The 19,882-nt window shown below is 33.6% G+C and overlaps 1 protein-coding gene across 11 annotated transcripts in view; it reads left to right on the forward strand.

Annotated features, from left to right (window-relative positions):
- ARAP2 (ArfGAP with RhoGAP domain, ankyrin repeat and PH domain 2) overlaps positions 1-19,882 on the forward strand; it is a 115,636-nt gene that overhangs the window by 78,967 nt on the left and 16,787 nt on the right. For 9 of the 11 annotated variants that reach the window (XR_014945462.1, XM_015862517.3, XM_015862518.3 and 6 more), the window contains 8 exons: positions 40-252; positions 1,848-1,953; positions 3,068-3,215; positions 3,999-4,067; positions 7,995-8,069; positions 8,963-9,080; positions 12,865-12,993; positions 17,362-17,501. Coding sequence is in view for 9 of the 11 variants with exons in the window: in XM_015862517.3 (XP_015718003.2) it covers positions 40-252; positions 1,848-1,953; positions 3,068-3,215; positions 3,999-4,067; positions 7,995-8,069; positions 8,963-9,080; positions 12,865-12,993; positions 17,362-17,501 (998 nt within the window). In the remaining 2 variants the exon portion in view is untranslated. Of the gene's footprint in view, positions 1-39; positions 253-1,847; positions 1,954-3,067; positions 3,216-3,998; positions 4,068-7,994; positions 8,070-8,962; positions 9,081-12,864; positions 12,994-14,706; positions 15,626-17,361; positions 17,502-19,882 lie in introns of those variants that run through there. The other 2 variants (XM_032444250.2, XR_014945463.1) reach the window with 2 other exon arrangements.

Genomic DNA, 19,882 nt, shown 5'->3' on the forward strand with positions numbered 1-19,882 from the left:
ATTTATTTACTTATTGTATCCTGTGTTTCTGTTACCTAGGTTTAGGAAGCAAGCACATATACCTCAAGAATGGCAACTCGTCCAATGTGGCAGAACTTCTGGAAAGTTTCAAAAAAGATGCAAGGAGTGTTAAACTGAGAGCTGGAAAACATCGACTTGAAGATGTGACTGATGTATTGAAAAACTTTCTTTCTCAAATAGATGATGCAATTCTCACTAAGGAACTATATCCATTCTGGATTTCTGCATTAGGTAATATATTAAATAACACTAATTACAAGAAAGGTTGTTTGAGTGTACTCAAGTATGAGTTTTGTTAAATACTTGCACCATATGCTTAGAAATGCATATGAAAAAACAAGATGGAACATTACTTTCCACATTAAAGCACTGAAATAATATAGGCCCATTGGTTACTTGACTGGCTTTGTCTTTGAAAAGGATGATTAAAATGATACTGCTTTATGAATTTGCTTAATTTCAAACATATGGAGGTTTCTCCAGTATAAGCTACTATAAGTTTGGGAGATTTGACTATGGATGTTGATCTTTTACCTTATTTGAACAAATTAATGGAAGGAATACTAGTTTTATATACTCATAATAATATTGTTATCGTCAGAAATCAGAGAAAGTCATTATCTGTAGCAGTTTAGATTTGTTAGCTCTTTTGTGAAGATACATAGTAGCGTCACACTGGTTTAAGTTCTGGATTTGTACTAAGAGCTAAAAATTCTGTTCCAGCTTTTAAAGAAGATAATCCTGTCCTTCTGTACAAAAGAGTCATGGAAAGTACTTTTGGGAATATTGAAACCCCTATTTTCTGTTACTCAATAAATACCCTTATCTCAGTAGTTATTGTGGAATGTTAGCAATCACCTGGAATAGACTGGAGGAATTCTGCAGATTTTCAGAAACGAGAGAAACAAGGGCAGAGAAGAAAATGTTAGGAAGGAAAAAAAAAAAAGAGAGAGAGAGAGAGAGAGATCATAGTACATCAACTTAACAATTGCCCCAAGCAGAATTATTCTTCATAGCCTCTGTGCTATATTCAGCACAGAGAGGCAGACACAAAGGCAGAGATATATTACAGATTCTAGATACAATACTGGAATTCCTGTCTGCCATTGTTCAGCTTTCTACAGCTAATTCACTGCCCTTCTCCTTTCCTCTACTCTTATTAGATTTTTGTTTTTAAAACTTTAAACTACTTTGGACCAGAGGACATTTCTCCAAATTTAAAAAGGAAAAAAAAAAACAAAAAAACAAAAAAAAAACAACCAAACAGATAAAAAGATATATTTTTTTCCTCATCTCTGGATACTCCTGGAAGTATATATTTTACAAGGGCTGCTTTGGAAGAAATGCCTCCTACTTTATCATCTTGGCCCATGATGCCAGAGGTGGGTGCTGGTGGTATGGCAGTAGAGGTTGAACCTTCCCACCAGTATTGTTACATTTTGTTGCCATGTGACAGATTGCAGCCCGGGATCAGTCTGACAAAATGGTGTCCAACATGGAAGTAAATTTGGAGCAAAGGTGCATCATTTAGTTTCTTCATGCAGAAAAAATTGCATTCTTTGACATTCATCAACTGAACCTTTGTGGAGAACAAACAGTGGATCTGAGCACTGTTAGCAGAGGGTGGTGAATTTATTGCTGATGATCTTTCCTTGAACTAACATACAGTAACAGACATTGTTAATAAATTGTCAGTATTATCTTCACAAAGAAGAGATTGAGTTAATTACAGTTTTAAATAACTAGATGATGCAGACATAGGTATGAGGATTGTTGATAATTTTAGTACACGTTGTTAAGGCTTGGTGATTGTTATTTTCTGGCAGATATGCAAAATGAAAAGGAACGTGTGATGAAGTATGGAGCTTTTATTCGTACACTTCCACCAGTCAATAAAGCAACTTTGGCTGCTTTAATTGAACATCTTTACAGGTAAATGTAAATAATACATTGTAGCAGAGAAATTCCTGGAATGTATAATGCCACCATGAATAAAATGTGGATCACTTCATTAACTAGTAAGCATCGAGAGCTTAACTTATGATTCTCAACAATATTTAATTACCTTTATAATGAGTTGTGCTTTGGTTATATTTTTAGTAATAGGTAACTATAAATATCAATAGGATAGAAATGTATTATGGTACAGAGGGCTGTCAGCATTTGAGTCCAAGCAGGATAAATTTTAGTGGAGCTTTTTTCAATGAACTTTTTTATTATTATTTATTTATTTATTTTTAAGCCTAGTCTATTTGTTTTCCAGAGAGGTACTGCAATTTTTTCTTAAGATAAAAAGATTTTTTGGGTGAAATGTCCTTCTCCCCAGTCTATACTGGAAATGCCAATTTTGAAACTTAGCTATCTGTCAAATATTTAATCATACTTCACTTTGCAACTGTGATAATTATGGAGAATTTTCAAATTATTCCTGGTAAATCGTTGTGATTAGAAAATTTGACAACCCTCTTCTTTACTTAGAGCAATTACATAGTAGATTTTATTTAAAAACTGTTTATACAATTACTAAATTGATGTTCTTTTACTAGGATAAGGATACAACTAAGTATTGTGGTTAATTATTTTTCTAAGCTTATTCAGTTCAGATGTTAAAATACTCATTAAAGTGTTTTGAAAGTAGTTTGTATACATTTTTATAAACAGGCAAAAGTCTGTTACTTACAAAGGAGAACATGTTATGTAAACTAGAGAACTTCACCACATGAACCAAAACTAAAGAATTCCTAATTTATTTCCATGTTATTATTGATCTAAGGGGATTGGTTAATAGGATATACATAAATACATAATGTGACAAATTTTTTTGTTACTGCTTGAGGTGCACATACAAATCATATGTTTCCATTTCTGTAATAAGATGCAAGATAAACAATATAAAGAGGTAAATATAAAATATAATAGATTACACTAGGTTTTTCATTCCTTTTTTTAATTTTTATTTTTAATGTTCTCCATATTCTCTCAGGGAGCATTGGACAACTAAAGGAATAATGGGATCTTCTAAATATATTTATTTTTCCTTCAACAGGGTGCAAAAATGTTCTGAAATCAATCATATGAACCCTCACAATCTAGCCCTGGTGTTTTCTTCTTGCTTATTTCAAACTAAAGGCCAGACTAGTGAAGAAGTCAATGTAATTGAAGATCTTATTAAAAATTACGTGCAACTTTTTGATGTGGGTATCTTCATATAAAGTGTCCTAATTGCTCTGCTCTTAGATATGCTAAAATATATAAATGTCTTCAGTGTTAGGGATGATTCTGGTGCTGGTTAGGCTGTTTAAAGATTTGCAGTGTTATTGACCTCTTAATTCAGTGGATGTAGTTCACTGTTTGCTTTAAATTTTATTTCCCAGATGGCTCAGACTGTGAAGGAAAGGCTATATTTATAGAATTACTTTGAGCTATTTTTTCCCAGGATGGTGCACACTCTTGCTGCTGCTGATTACTGACAATCTTAAGAAAACTTTGAAATGATAACTATTAGAAGTAATACTTACATTCAGATTTAATAGCATTAGTCAGAACTGAGGCATAGAAGAATTATATATTCTTCATGTTTGAGCTGCGATTGCAATAAGGACTTTAGAGGAAACAATTTTTTGTTCCTCAGGCCTTGAAAAAAGCATTGAATCAAGCTGGACTGTTAGGAGCAGTTCATTTCAGCCATTCTGCTTGGCAACTTTTCATGGAGCTCTCTCTCTTCTAATATGTATTTGGTAAAGTTCATGGTAATGATCCCATCAATTAAATAATCTTTCTGATGGACAGAATATTTTACATAATGATTTCATAAGAACATGATTACTAGTAATGTTAGCCATTAATAATCAATATCTACTTTTATTTTGTTGTTGTGTTTGTCAGTTTATTATATTGTAATGTTTTCTAGTTAATGTTATATATTTTTATGGTAGTTTGTAATTATTAATTAAATAAAAATATTCAATTTTAAACAGGTAAATGAAGACCAGGTCAAACAAATGGATATAGAGAACAGTTTTATTACCAGATGGAAAGACACTCAGGTAACTGGCAAAAGTGAAGTACTATGCAAATGCTTCTAACAAAGGATGTTTTGTTGTTTGCTGGTTTTTGTATCTCAATTTATGCAATGCAATGTAAATTTCTAAGTTTGAATAGTGACTAGTAATGTTAACTACAGAACTGAGGGAAATAAAAGTTGAGGCATGAACTGATAAAGTAGTACATTTTTTGTAAAGCATAACTTACAATTATCCAGTGTTTGGGCCTGAACATAACTTGCAAGTTGTTACATGCTTTTCAGTGCATCATATAGTAGATAGAAATTATCAGAATGTCCAAGTGTGAAAATGGACACCAATTTTAAACATACATATTCAAAACTTTCAATTGCATGTTTATGCTTTTATTATATCATGGCCTTTTGGTACATGTAGTCTCTCCATTATCCCTATAAGTTGAAAGTACTTGAATTGTTTACCATATCCTTTTTTATAACCGTATATGGAGCCCATATATGGAGAACAAATATGGGTGGTGAAATATTCAAACATGGTTACTTAGTCAAACTGAACTTTGGGGAATGGTATATGGAAACAGGAGATCTTATTATTATCTTCATTTTCAGTTGTACTTGTAATAACATTTGAATAAATTGTGAGTTGACGAGAAATAGCAAAGTGATAGTATATTTCATAGTCACAACAGTGTGTGTGTGTGTGTGTGTGTGCAGTCCTCATTAAACCGAAAGCCAATAAGTTAGATAAGCATGACCAAGGTAAGTGAATCAAGAGAGGTCAAGGGAAGCAAGTATAGGACACTTAGATGCTTTTTCCAAAATGCAAAGTAATGGAGGAGGCTCTCGGAAGTGTTGTAGCTTATGAGCCTTTGGAAATGAATGAAAAGTTGCCAGGAGAAAAGATCTATGCTTTCTCTGATGTCTGTCTTCCCCTTTCTGGAAGTTTTGTGGTACTTTAAAGCTATTAATAATAATAATAAAAGGGTCTTGCAAATACACACTGAAATAGCATGTTCTTTGCTATCTTGAGTGCTTGCTTTGTTCTATTTATTTTCCTTTTTGTTTTTGTTTTTTTTTTTTTAAAAAAAAAAAAGCCTCATTTTTTAAAGCCTCCTTTACTAGCAGAAACTCTTCCTTCCTCCAGACTTTCCCTGTGGATTTAAGGGTGTGGGAGTCCTTAAGGCTGGAACAATAGAGGCTAAGAAGTTGTTGTGCATTCTGGCCCCTTCCCTGTTATCCATGATGAGTTCTTCTTCCCCATTCAGGGAATGCAGGTCCATATTCTATAGACTCATCAGCATCCATGTTTTCCCTGGGTGGATGCTAATTCCAGTTTAAACAAGGAGCTCCTTCTTGATCCATGGAGGCCTCCTGGAATTCTTGCGTGCCATCCGTGTTTTTTTTGGGGAGGAGGTGGTCCTTGAATAACACCCAGCTTTCTTGGACCCCCTTCCCTCCAGGGCTTTCTCCCATGTCATCCTGCCATGCAGTTCCCTCAAGAGTTTTAAGTCTGCTCTCCTGAAATCCAAAGTAGCAAGTTTGCTACTAAGTGCTTCTCAAAGATCTTGCACTTCTTCTTTCAGAAGACTAAATTATATGCATGCCTTCACTGAATTCTTTTTTCAGGCTTGATCATATAATATTTTAGACCTCTGCTGTTTAGAGGGATATCAGGTATCTGATACCTTCATCAATGCTGTATGATGAATAGCCAGACCCAACCAGTTGTGTAATGAACTGTACAGGTCATGCAGGTCAGAAACAGGATAGAAATCTTTGGAGTAGAGTGGCTAGTTGGTGTGGTCTTAGAGATATATTTCCTTTCTTTCACTGAATATTTCTCTGAATATGAGTATACTGAAACGTTGTTCTCAGCTGCTTTATTCCTCTTAGTCATTAGCTGTCATCTTAGAACCATTGAGTGGTTTTCAAGGCTTTGCAAGGCTTGCATGTGCAGGTCATGTAGTGTGGAGGCTGGATTTCAGGTTCGTGCAGGGAAGCTACCTCTTGGCGAACTTTTAAGTATAGACACCCAGCTACTGTTAATACCAGTGTCTTGTTGCAGACAGTAATTTCACAGTGTGGGTGGTTGGCAACTCGAACTTCAAGTAATTATACTTAAGAATTCAGTGTAAGAATCCTTTCCATTTAACATTTGATTGTCTGGCATTATTGCATCTAAGATGTATTTATGTTTGCAGGGAAAATCAGTGATATAAATACATAATATGTTTGATTATACTGGTTTCTATAGTAGAATTATCTCCAGGCTGGTGATAAAGGGTGTTCAGAGAGTGACTGAACCAAATTTCTGCTGAGGGCCTGAAAGTTCTTACATCTCAAATGTCACTGCATCTCCTCTCCAGGTGGTATTTCATTAGCTGCTCTTCATTTTCTGTCCATCATATACTTGGGCCAGCTGTTTCTGCTTGCAGCTGGAATTTACAGTACATTTTCTCTCCATACGGTTGTTTACATGAGCCCAGTGGAAATCAAATGTCAACTTCATTCTTTTTTTCTACCTTTTTCTGTAATACCATCTGAAAAGCAAATTTTAAAACTAGATGAGCTTTTTTGAGTCTGTGCCACTATAATTAAGTAGATTTCTGCAAAGTAGATTTTTAATGTTTTTTGTCACAAATGTTTCCATTAGTTTTCTAGTCTCAGGGGCTAAACTAACTTTAAAGTCACTGTTTTCCAGTATGTTAATGTTTTGGTTTTTTTTGTTTTCTTTTGTTTTAAATTGAGTGGTGCCATTTATTTTTCTGTACCTTCTGTTAATTAGTCAAAGTATGCCCCAAAGCCTGCGTGTTTTCATTGTTTTCTCTGTAATTTATCCAGTATATGATGCAGATTTTGTTTTTCTTAGCCTCTGTCTTCAACATTGCTATGAATGCTGTTCTCAGAATTGACACAAATCAGTATTCTTAAAGAATTAATGTTCAAATTAACGTGATATTGGTAATGTTAGTAAAATGTCATGCTTGCTGAAAGGCACTATAAGCTACCTTAGTTTATCTTCCCATGCTCTGATCATCATCTTTTTTTTTTTTTTAGTATTTTTAGTACTGGGATGAATTACAGTCTTTTGAAGGTGCTTATGCCTATGTTGCAAGGGAGCATGAGCAGGCAAAGAGCTAGACATTTTTAACTACAGAAAATTAATTTCTCATCCAAGAAGGTAGTTTTATTGTCATAGGTGAGCGACCTGGTAACAAAAGAAAATACTGAATTTCTTTCATAAATCAGCTTTTTCTTCTTAATTGTAAAATGCTGGATTTTCTGACGTCTATATTTCTTTGTAAGATTTGTGTTATTCTACATTCTTTGATTGCATTTGTTGCTACTGAGTATCACTGAGTATATTAGACTATAATATGTCATGTCATATACTTGCTTTATCATCTAAGCATTGTGAATCAGCAGCTTAATGTAAAAGTTTGGATATTTGGTCCAACAAATTTAAAGGGAGAACTTTAAAAGAGATTGATACCAAGAACATGTATTTTGATTCCTCTTTTTAAGTATGTAATGACATGTATTTTTTGTAGTTAATAATTTTAGACTTCATATTAATGAGTTCTGATTATCTAAATTTGTGTAAAGGTTTTAGGAATGAAATATCCTCGTGTTACTAATTTTTCGTCTCATTTTTAACAAATTCACAGAATCACGGACAGATTTATTTTATTTTGATAGATTTTATTTTGGGAATGCTTCTCCTTCTTTTCCATGGTCTTAAGTTCTGTTTATCTGTTTTGGTAATGAAGTGAGCCTGGCTAAAATTTGTTATTAAATGTGAATGCATTGGATTTAGCTGGGGATAAGGAGTGGAGGAAAGGTTTATGTTCAGTACCTGCTAGCACATCTACTAAGTAATTAATGCACTTTCCCAGTTTAAAAGAAATTGAATATTTATATTCTTTTTTATTGTCACTATGTATTATTTTAGGTTTCCCAAGCTGGAGACCTACTGATTGAAGTTTATGTTGAAAAAAAGGAGCCAGACTGTAGCATTATAATTAGGGTGAGTGTATAAAAGTGATTTTTACCAAACACTTTCTCATACTCCCTTCAAAATTTTTTTTCATACATGCGTGTATAGTTACATTTATAAGGTATGAATTTATATTTATCATTCTTTTAAGAATCTTATTTAATGTGTTGCCTAAATTTTCTTAAAATTTACTTTTACTAAAAGACCATTTAAATTACTATCCTGATGTTTTTTTTGTTTTTTGTTTGTTTGTTTGTTTTATTGTTTTGTTTTCTTTTTTTGCTGGTGACTCTCCGCCTTGCTTGGGTGCTGAGAAAACCAAAGCTTACTACTAAATGTAATTGCGGTTTTTCAGTCTGACATTTATGGATTATTTTATATACACTCATATCCATTTAATAGTACTCTATTTTTTGGATGCTGATAGATATGGTTAAATGAAAGTAGGGCAGTATGCCCCCTTTCTCTTCCAACTTCTGCTAGATTTTTGCTTTTTATTTCCATTTTGTCCAGCACACAACTCTCAAGTTTAGATGTATATCCTACATGATATACAAATGCACATTTATGTATGCACACACATCAGAATTGTGTTTTTTTTTTTAACATTACCAACATTATTTTAATATTTTTTTATTAACCTTTATTTCTATTCTTTCCATACCTAGAAAAAATATCCTAGTTGTTTTTTGTTTTTATTTTTTAAATTTTGATGGGTCAAGAAAATGAAGTTAAAGTTATGAAAATGTTGCCAGCTTCATGGTACAATATATAGAAGACATTCTGTAGTCTTAGAAAATAACATGAATTTCCAACTCTGTGTATCTATCTTTTTCTTCAGCAAATTGTGAGAAAGGTTTGAGGGGAAAACTCAGAAAATCATAATTTTAGTGCATTATAAATTGACTTAATTTATGTTGCAGGTATCACCTTTGACAGAAGCAGAAGAATTAACTAATGATATTTTAGGAATAAAAAATATTACTCCCAACAAAGATGACATCTGGGCCACTTTTGAAGTACTTGAAAATGGAGAACTAGGTTAGTGATGCATATTCATTAAATTTTTAATATCTTTCAACATATAAGCAAAAGGTTAAAGAGTTTTTTTTTTTATATATAATTAAAGATATTACTATTTATTTTATTAGAGATACTTCAATTATCAAGGTAACAGCTTTTCTGTTATTTCTAAGGCATCTTATTCTAAGGAATTCTCACCGATGTCACCTGATTTAAAAAATGTATAAGTACCCGAGGGGGACAGAAATATGCTTTTAGTAAGAATCAACCTCTAATAGCCCTTCAGACTAAGTTGTTTTTAGTATTTTTTTCCTGCTACAGAAGTAGACTGTGGACAAATTTATTTCTCTACAGGAGATAGCTATTTTCAAGTTCAGAAAAAATATATAAATAGAGTTCTTTTGTTGTTCTTGATCTTCATATCTACTTACTAGTAAATCTAAAAAGATAATTATATTCTTGATGCACTCAGTCTTGACTTTGACAGTGACAATAATGAGAATGAAAAAGTATGCTCGTTTTTTTTTTCAACTGAATGATCCTTGCATATTGCAGTCCTGTTGTATGCACGCAGACTTGTAACACAGAGTTCATTTAATTGTTCATATATGTGGGTGTCAACTGACAAAGAATACTAGCATCTATTATATTTGGTAGTTTCCTCAAAATTCCTATGAGACCCTTAGAAACCTTATTGATTTTAACGGAGTAATGGAAAAAAAAGAAAAAAGAAAAAAAGAACAGGGAGTTTTATCTTCTTAAACTTGCTGTATTGCACTTATAAGTAAAAGAAAACTAAAGGAGATATAGCCAAGAGAAGCTATAAAGAAGTACAACAGACAGACCTTTTGGCAGATTAGTGGGGTATTTGCATGTAGCAATTAGAATTTTCCTGTAGGCTAAAAAGATATTGTAAGCTAATATATTTTCAAGATTAGCAAAAATAAGCTTGGAGAAAGACTCTGCAGGCAGTATATAGGAATGTCAGTGTTGGTAAGGTGTTAGTGTATCCCATTGAAATAAAAGAGATTTATGATGTAAGGTAGAAAATGACAAATATTCAATACTAAAAATGAAACAGACAAACAAATAGCAAAGTCAATAAAGTCCTAATTCACCACCTCCCACCAGTCCAGATTCCATGCTGACTGTTGATGAAATACCTTGATGGATCCCTTTGTGACAGAATCTGTGCATCAGGACAGGAAAATGAAATAATGTTTAAAATATAACAGCAGTAGTAAGAGGTACTGATCATATGGCTGAACCTACCAGATATTCAAAAGGCTGAAAAAGAAATGAACTAACAGAAAAAGATAGCTCCTTGCAATCCTTGATTCAAATATGGCATTGAAGAACTGAAATAATAAATATTTCCTAATTTCCTACATCAATATTTTTTTGGGACATTCATCATTTAATGGGGTGTTACATAATCAACAAGTAGTTTGGATTTTTGACATGACATGATAGAAAATCATTTGCTTATTTTACTCAAATGTACATCAGTTACCATAGTGTCTTGCTGACAATTTTCTGCTTATATTCCTGCCACAGTTCGGTACCTGTCAGGTACATGGCAATATTTGGTTTGTATCACTCAATCCTGAAGTTTTCTGAAAGTTACTTTACTTTAGTTTTCCTGAAATGTCTTTTAAGATATGCTGCCCTGAAGATGAACCCTGAGAATTTAAGAAAATTAGATTCTTGTATTTTCTAAAAAGTAATTTTCTCCTGATATTTTTTGCAATTTAAGACTAAAATGACTTGTTTGAGATATTTACTAGCATATGATGACCTAAGTAAAAGGGTAATTGGATGCATGTGTTGACTGCTTGCTGTTCAAAATACTGAAATTGCAGTATTAAAAATCAACTAAATTATTTGCATACAGAAAACATGAAATAATTGATAATTTTATCTAACCTAATGCAGAAAGTTTCAGTACCATATGCTTTTATAAAATAGGGTGTATGTTTCTTTTAGTAATTTGTACTTGATGGATAGCTTGTAAATGAGGTGGGTTGCCAGTAAAGTAGCTAATGCATTTCAGCATGATGATTTATGTACTGTGTAATCCATGATGACAGATGGTCTTAAATGTAACTATAAATAAAACAGTAGGTATTTACTCTGGGAATGCTGGTGTTCTAGGAAGTTGTGGTGATTTGCCAGTGTTTCCTGCTGCCTTTGATTTGCAAAGTTACTCTCCTTAAAATGGATTTTTCCTCTCTTGTACAAAGGCAACAAGTTGTTTTGACTCCAGCACATCAAAGAGTTGATGGTTTCCCAAATGCTGAAATTAAAATGTTGGGCCATTTAAAACAAAAAAGCCAGAAGTAATGGGGTTATAAAATGGTTGCTAAGAAAATATTTTTGTTAGGCTATTTTGTTTTTAAGTCTGCATAATAAAATCTTGATATATGTGATATAACAAATACAGTTAAGCAGTTTAAAATAGGCTTGTATGTGGTTGATGCATCCTAGAGCTCTGGTGTTTTCATAAATGTTTGCTAGAATGTAATGCCGGACAGCCCCAAAGATTCTGTCACTGTAATTTTCCCCTTGGCTATCAGGAGATACAGGGCTAGACTGGTTGACTCTACACAATAATGTCACACAGGTGTGCTTTTGCAAGCGTTGTATTCAGGTTTTCTCAGGACTTGACCCACATTATATGTGAGAAAGTGGGAGCTTAGAACTTGTGGAAAAATCTTCCTTTGGCGAGAAAAGGACTCTTGCATCCACTGCTCTAAGTTGTGATATGCAAAGCCATTGTCAAGTCTGTGCTTTCCATAGATTACATTCCGTGCTTACTGCTTGCAGGCTTGGGTGTGCACATGGAGGAGCAGTTAGTTACAGAGTAGTACAATACAGAGGGAGATTCTGCCATGCAACCTCCCTCCAACTGCATCAGTGTCTGTAGTGTGAAACACGAGGCTGCACAACAGAGTGTATCATGTTCACATTTCTGCATGATTTGGTAATGCAAGTTTAGGGACTATTTGCAGAGTGCTTCCAACTTTCTTTTGGTATATGAACTAGAGTTTTCTATAGAGTACCGTTTGCGCTTTTGTGTCACTGTAGTGGTTCTATGATAGGGTCTCAAAATTACTCTTTTGGGTAGATCTTACAACAAATGTATGTTTCAGCAATCCAAGCGTCTCAAAAAGGGAGAAAACTCAGTAAGACCTCTTGCATTTCTCTTACAATTAAAGGAATGGAACAAAACCAAGTATCTGTCTCTATCTGCTTTGATTGTTAACACACAATGTAGTCTATGCTGGTATTATAATTTATTTTTTCCACTGTACTCTGAATACTCTGGCTTTTTTCAACTGCTGAACACTGAGAACTATGACAATATGTTTTTGTATAAAGCCCAAACTTACAAAGCCCAGTATAGTTGTAGCTCTCAGTACTGTCTGATTGTGTGTTGATATATGCCCTGTGATAATATCTAACCTTTGCATTTGTTTGAAAGCAGTATTTTAGCATCTTTACTGAAGGAAAGAATAACAACTAAATACAAAAGAATTGCTTGAACGTTTGACTTCTGCTTGTTCAATTTAGTATTCATTACCTATGCAGATCCTGCCAGCAAAGATCTTGCTCCAGAAAGTCAATGAAGTGCTTAATTGTCTTATTTTGAAAGCAGTGTTTTTTCTCCAGTAGCTTAGCTTAAACTGAATGAGGCAAACAGTGAATTTGTAACTTCTAAGGGCCTGCAATTCTGGTTGGTTTTCCTATTTGAACTTTCTTCTTTTTTTTTTTTTTTTTTTTTTCCCTGGAAACTCTTCAGAACGTCCACTGCATTACACAGAGAATGTTCTAGAACAGGTTCTTCACTGGAGTTCACTACCTGAGCCTGGCACTGCATATCTGATAATAAAGAGATTTTTAACTGCAAACATGATGAAACTCTACAATGGTATGTATATGTATATTTTATTAATTGGATATCCTTGTGTCCCTACAGGAAATGGCAATTCCTTTATAATTGTTTCATTGAAGCAAAATGTCCCAGAACATTTGAATTACCGGTATTTTATTAAAGCCTGTGCTTTACTAAGAGTTGTACTGACTTCCTTAAAATACAGAACCAAAACCATACATCATTTCTGCAAATGATGTATGCCATGTGAACATATATGTAAACAGAAATCATACATTCAGCTCACAATTTGTGAACATGTTCACAGTCTCTCCACGTAAATACCAAACTTGCTCCCTGTGAGTGGATTAGATACATGCATATATACATTGTGTGTGTGTGTGTTATATTTTAAACGTAATTGTTTCTGTTATATATTCTGATGCCTCCAAACTAGTTTGAGTGACATAAGCAACTTTTGTACAGCATGTGGCTGTTAGAAAGGATGAAGAGCTTAGACCTGACACTTGAAAGGAAACACAGCTCAAATGTAAATCCTGTTTTTCTACTTTATAAGCCACCTGTCATACCTTTTTTTTTTTTTGCATTATACCTAGAGTTAGATCTCCCATCTAAAATGTACAGCATTTATTTTGAGAGAAACAGTTCAGAAGTTCAACGTGAAAAAAAAAAAAAAAAAAAAAAAAGACTATTCTGTTTTCAACCGGTTGAAATCTGTATGCTGTCAGTAAAGCATGCAGTTTCCCCATGAAAGGAAATATTAATTTTTCCATCAGTATTTCTGTTATGTCTTGATTTCAAAAAGTAAAAGTTATGCTGTTATGCTTACTCTTCTGAAAGTAATAGCCTTCTCTCATCATTCTTTATTCCGTAGATATGAACAAACCTTAACAAGTGTGTTATTCATGGCTTTTATATTGGAGTTTCACTATCTCTAAATGTGTTGCAGCTGATAGTGAATAGAGTGAAATGGCCTACTTCATTAAAAGCTTGATATATGAACTCCCATCACCTCACTATGTGTTGAGGAATAATCAGAAAAAGGGAATGGCTTGTAAGGAGTGTGTGTGAACCACTGTTCCGAGAAACACATAAGGATGAGGCTAGTGTCTGAAGTTCAATTTACAAAATGTAGTACTATCTAAAGGGTAGAGCTGACATTTGCCCACCTTCTTTTCCACCTGCTTTCTATACCCATTTGTTCTCCTAGTCCATCACAGTAATTGAGTTTGAATCAATTCTTTTCAGTTTGACCTTAGTACAGACACACTACCTTTTGATGACTGAATGTTTACATTTATTGGTTCCCTTTTCTCATGTTAAAATAATTAAAACCTTATTTATTTAATTTCTGCCATATTCCAAACTTGCAGTATTGATCTCAGAGTAACCTCGTATACAACAAACATATTTTCTTGAATATGGAATTGCTATTCTTGGGAGCTTTTGTGTGGTGAACAAATTTTAATTTCTAAAGCTTTAGCTTTTTTATAACTGCTTCTTGCTTTGGGAAAGTGAAAGTGTTTAAAATACAAATAGTTCTATAATCATTATATATTGTAGAGGTTCTGAGACTAATTTCTAGATTTGCTCTGAAATATTAACAATAATGAGCAGCTAATGCACAAATTCACTAGCTTCAGCAAGACGATGCATATACTGTGTAGGCAAAATTGCCTAGAAGACCTGAATCAGTCATCCTCATTTTGTAGTTGCAGGAATTTACATGTTTATTTTTTCTATTTCTAGTCTTGTACCTGTACATGCTGAAAGCATATAAGCATCTACTTCAAGGCAAAAAGATGTCTTTAGATTAACACTGAACTTCCATCACCATATACTGTTAAAATGAGAAAAGAACAGGATTAAACCAGTGGGGAAAAACCTTCAGTTTCCAGAGGGAGGCAGATGTTGTGGTTATCCTGGAGCACTCCATCCCAAAGTACACACAAAAGATCTGCTGGCCAGTAGGGAAGGATGATTTTGTCACTCTTTTACCCTCTTTATGTAGATATTTTCTCATCACTAACTGAGCAGTTGGACCGAGTCCAGATGTTCAACTGCTGTTATTCATATTGTGGTTTTTAGCAGTGGATTCAGCCTATACAAATGGACTACTGAGTTGATGGTTTTCTTTCTCTTCATTAAAATTCATAGGTCTGTAATCATATTTATGTTTATAATTGAATTTGTTGGATTTTCCTTTCTTCTGTGATTTTTATTAGAATCTTACATACTAAATTATGATTCTTCTGACCTTATTTTTCTTTCTGTTAATGTTATTTCAGAATTTTGTGTCATCAATATTTTTCTTCATCCAGAGGCATTAATAATATTTTAAATAATGTTCAATAGTGAGCCTAGAGAAGCATCTCTGTTAGCCTCATTTCATTCTAGCAACTTAACAGGGCCATCCCTGTCAGAGAAACATTTACCATGTACGTCTAGATGTAGTATACTTTGTTCTTTTTCATAACTCTTTCACATATTTTCTCATTCTCAAGTTAATTTCTCATGTTCTGCAATACCAAACATTGTACTGAGGTATAGGTTTATATTTTTTCTCATTTAGAAATCTATTTTTCTTTTCAAGGAAATGAAATGGTTTATTCTTATTGATGTTTTAGAATATTTGTTGTGAATTTTACATTTTCCTCCAAATCTTTAGTTATTCTCTCCTGGCAATTTATTCTATAGCTTTTGATGCCTGTTGCAGAAGCACTGTCTTTGAAGAGCTGTTCAGCAGGGCAGGGTGTACATTGCATTTTGGTATGAGAGATACTCAGTACGGCATAGTTCTATTTCAAAACCTTTTATCTTCTCCTTACCTGAATTTTTCCCGTACTAAAGATGTATTTGTTAGAAAAATGTGTGAGAATAGATTCACTATAAAGTGTGTATATAGGTACTTGATTTTTTTCCCGGTAAAGAGTTGTATAATTTGAGTGGGAAGTGTTGATATCTGAGAACCAGGGGCTATTATTCAGGGAAATTCTTTGAAACACAAACTTCTATACTGAATGTGAATCAACCCTGAATGGATTAAATGCCTCCAGTTCCTAGTAGTGGAAAAGTTCTGGAAAGCTTTGTGTTCTTTACAAAATGTATACCTGAAAAATTGATAGGACATGCACTGGTCATTTGAGTGTGGAATACTTGCCTCTAAAGAATACAGAAAATCATAAATCAGAGGAACATATGTGGTTTTTTTTGTTTGTTTTTGTTTGTTTGTTTGTTTTTTTTCCCCCCACTTTCATGTTTTCTAAAGATCTTTGCAAGATTGATTAATCCTAGATTTGCCAAGGTGGGAATGCTACAAAGCTTAGGAAGTGGGCATTTTCTTGGTCATTTTGAGAACTGTGTGTATAAATATATACCAACTTGTACAGAATTCTGCTTCTCTCAATTAGTATATTTAAAAAAAAAAAAAAAGCCTGTGTTGGTGTGGATAAGGATTCATATTTCATTCTGAACACGAAACAAATACTCATAGTGGCAGAGAGGAAATATGCTCACGTTTGTGTGTTTTTTTTATCATATGTTAGCACAGAGAGCTGAAGAAATCAGGCTTTTGATTTTATTTTTTTAAATAGATTCTGTTGTAAGCTAAAGAAAATAGTGGGAAATTTTATGTTGAGATTTTCTTTTTAAGGCAAACATGCTGATTAGAATGCAGTTGATCAAAATCAAAGAAGTTTAATACCTTTTAAAATTTCTATTGTATTTTTAAAAGTATTTCTAAAGTCCAGTTTGTTGTAAGATATAAATCAAAAAGGAAACAGATTCGTAGTTTTTAATTATCTTTTTTGTGAATAGAGTTAGTAAGAGGAATAATTTTATTCAGACTCTTTGAACAGCTGGTAGGAAAGATGGGATTGAGATACAGCTTTTCAGGTTAGTCCCAAAGTCTCACTACGCTGTAGGAATGGCAAACGAATCTGTGTTTTGTTATTTTTTTATAAGCACTTCAAAGTATATTTGTGTAATCAGATGTCAGAAATAATGAACTTGAGTAGTTCTTACTTTAATTAAAAACTATTTATTTTTTTGCAAAGTTTATTTATTTATGAAGCAGACTACAGTCTTTAGTTTTAATATGTACATATCCTAAATATATGTGTTTCTTTGTGTATTTTGTATACACAACTGCATGTTATTTGCTGAGAAGATTATTTTAATTTATTTGGTGAATTCTTTCTGTGTTATCGCAGGAGTGAACATAGAATACATTTTTCCCCCATTAAAATCATCATGGTGTTAATATTTGAGTGCCTTTATTACTAAAATAATTAAAGTGCAATTTTTGTGTTTTCATAAACCTTAATACTGAGAACACTTACAAATAAGTAGTAGTTTCCAAAGTTGGAATAGATTCTAACAAAGAGTTTTTTACTTTCTTGATAGAGAGAAATGTGAAAGGTAGTGTGAAAGCTGGCTATCTAAAGTACAAAGAAGAACCTTCAAAACTACTGTCTGGAAACAAGTTTCAGGAGCGTTATTTTGTATTACGAGAAGGAAATTTACTTCTTTTCAAGGATATGAAGGTACAGTTAATTCTACAGTAGTTTAATCCTAAACGCTCTCTTAAACTTTCTTTTTTTTTTCATGTAGAAATGGGAAGACAGACAAATAGATGAATGTTTCTATACTAAATGGCAGCTTTTAGTGAAGTACAAGATTTTAAGGTCCTTATTTCAGAGGCTTTAGTAAATAGAGCTTGCATCAATTTGTTGGTTTAGCTATTTTGGTTATGCTATATTACTAGCTTTGTAAATGTTTATGAGTGCATACATTCCCTTGTGCTGTGAATAAAATGAAAACCTTCTGTAGATAGTGGTGTTAGAAGTAATATGAAGTTAGAACTGCATGCTGCATACAGTATAATGGGAGTTTTTTTGTAAACTTGCACATTCATTGTTAAACAAGTGCAGGAAAAAAAAAAAAAAAAAAAGTGCAGTCTTGTGAGACTGTGGATATTATTCTAGTTAAAATGACCCCAGAATGTCAAAAATAGTGTATTGGAATTTATTGCTAACACTCAAATTGGCACAAATGTGAGAGTATATCAATAAGCCCATCAAAGCTTAATTAGCAACTTGGAAAAAGTTTATGATACAGTACAGTTATTGTACTACTTTGCAATCTGCTTTTTAAGCCATTCTGATTCATAAAGTATTAAGTTCCTAAACTGAGGAGGAAATTTTGCTGGTGTTACTTTTAAATAGCTTTATATTTTAAAAAATAAAAAGAAATAAAAGGAAAAAAAGAAAAAAAAAGAGATACTATGCTGAAAATATAACTTACTTAGATTTTTGTTTGTTTGTTTTTAAGAGATGTTTATCCACCACTAATAGTCTTGGTTAAATTTTATGATGTAGTCAGAAATGAATAGTAGAAAGAGATGACGCTACACATGGAAAAAATGGTGTTTAATAAGATTGCATGTAATAAGTAATTTATGAATTCTCACTGAAAACAAATTAAAATTATATATGCAGGTAGAGATGCATTCTGTTAATGTTTCTTTTATTCAACAATTATCAAAACAGTGAAGTTTCTATGATACTGTATATTAATTTGATTTCAAAGGAACCTCTAGAGATCTGGGGTTCAACTTGCCATTTTCATGTTAGGGTCAGAAATGAGGTCCAAAAGGTAGCTCAGGGTCTGATCCAGTTGAGTCTTGGAATCTCCCAAGGACAGAGGTAGCACAACTTCTTTGGACAGCCTGTTCCTATACCTGACTCCCCTCATGCAAAAAAGTTTCATATTCAGTCTGAAACTCTCTAGTTTCAAACTGACTCTCATTTTCCCACCACACACCACTGTGAATAACCTTCTATGTAACCTACCCAGACCTACTTGTGGGTTTTTGAAGCCATCTCTTCTCCCAGCTGAACAAGCCAACCTCTCTCAGTCTCTCATCACAGATCAAGTGCTCCAGCCCCCACACAGTTTTGTGGACATCTGCTGAAATCACTCAAGAATGTTTTTTCATTGGTGGACCTAAAATTGGATGTAGGACTACAAGTGCAAAGGAGAAGGGGAAAAATTTCAGCTACTCTCTAGAGTCATTGCAGGGTGTTCTTTCTTCTCAAGTACAGGATTTGATGTTTATCTTTGTTGAATTGTCCCATTTCTTCAGCTTCTGCAAATTTCTCATATTCCCAAGTGTATCGACTAGTTATATAGGTTGCAGTGCAAGCTTAATGATTGACTCCTCCATGTGATTACTGAAGATGTTATAAAGGACAGAACAGACTACTGCAGTATTCCCCTTGTCACAAGCCTGCAGTTAGAGTATGTCTGATTAACCATTAACCTCTGAGTGTATTCATGCAAGTGGCATTTTACTGATAGTGATGTTGCATTCATTGAGACCTCAATATTCCAACTTGAATAGAAGATTATTTTGGGAGACAAGTGTCAGAAGCATTGATAAGTTGAGGTAAATTGATATCCACTGCTCTCTGCTCATGTACAAATCTAGTCATCTTACTGTAGAAATCAATCAGCTTGGTTGTGCTGAATGTTCCCAGTAGCACTGTCAATTCCGTGTACTCAGAAAAGTGTTCTAAGAAGCTTGCTCCAGGATTTCCCCAGGGAGTACGAGGCTGGGAGACAGCTAATTCCCCTAGTCATCTTTGTAGCTTTACTAGCATGTCTGAACTCCAAATCAGCCTTGGCTGTCCAACCACTGTACCTATGTTTCCTAAACAGCATTTCTAAATTTCTTGCTTCATAACCTCTCCCTTTTGTCACTTTGTGTATGCTGCCTTTTTCTGTGCTGGAGCTTTACCAGAACCATCTGGGTTACTCATCTGACAGTTCCAGTTGTTTTCCTGAGTATTGACATGAATCGTTGATTTTGGCAAATGCTGTCCTTAAGTATATTTCCTGAGCTTTTTTACCCCTGAAAGCTGCC

The sequence above is a fragment of the Coturnix japonica genome, chromosome 4 (assembly GCF_054131305.1).
Source record: "Coturnix japonica strain WE chromosome 4, WE-NBRP24, whole genome shotgun sequence".
NCBI lineage: Eukaryota > Metazoa > Chordata > Aves > Galliformes > Phasianidae > Coturnix > Coturnix japonica.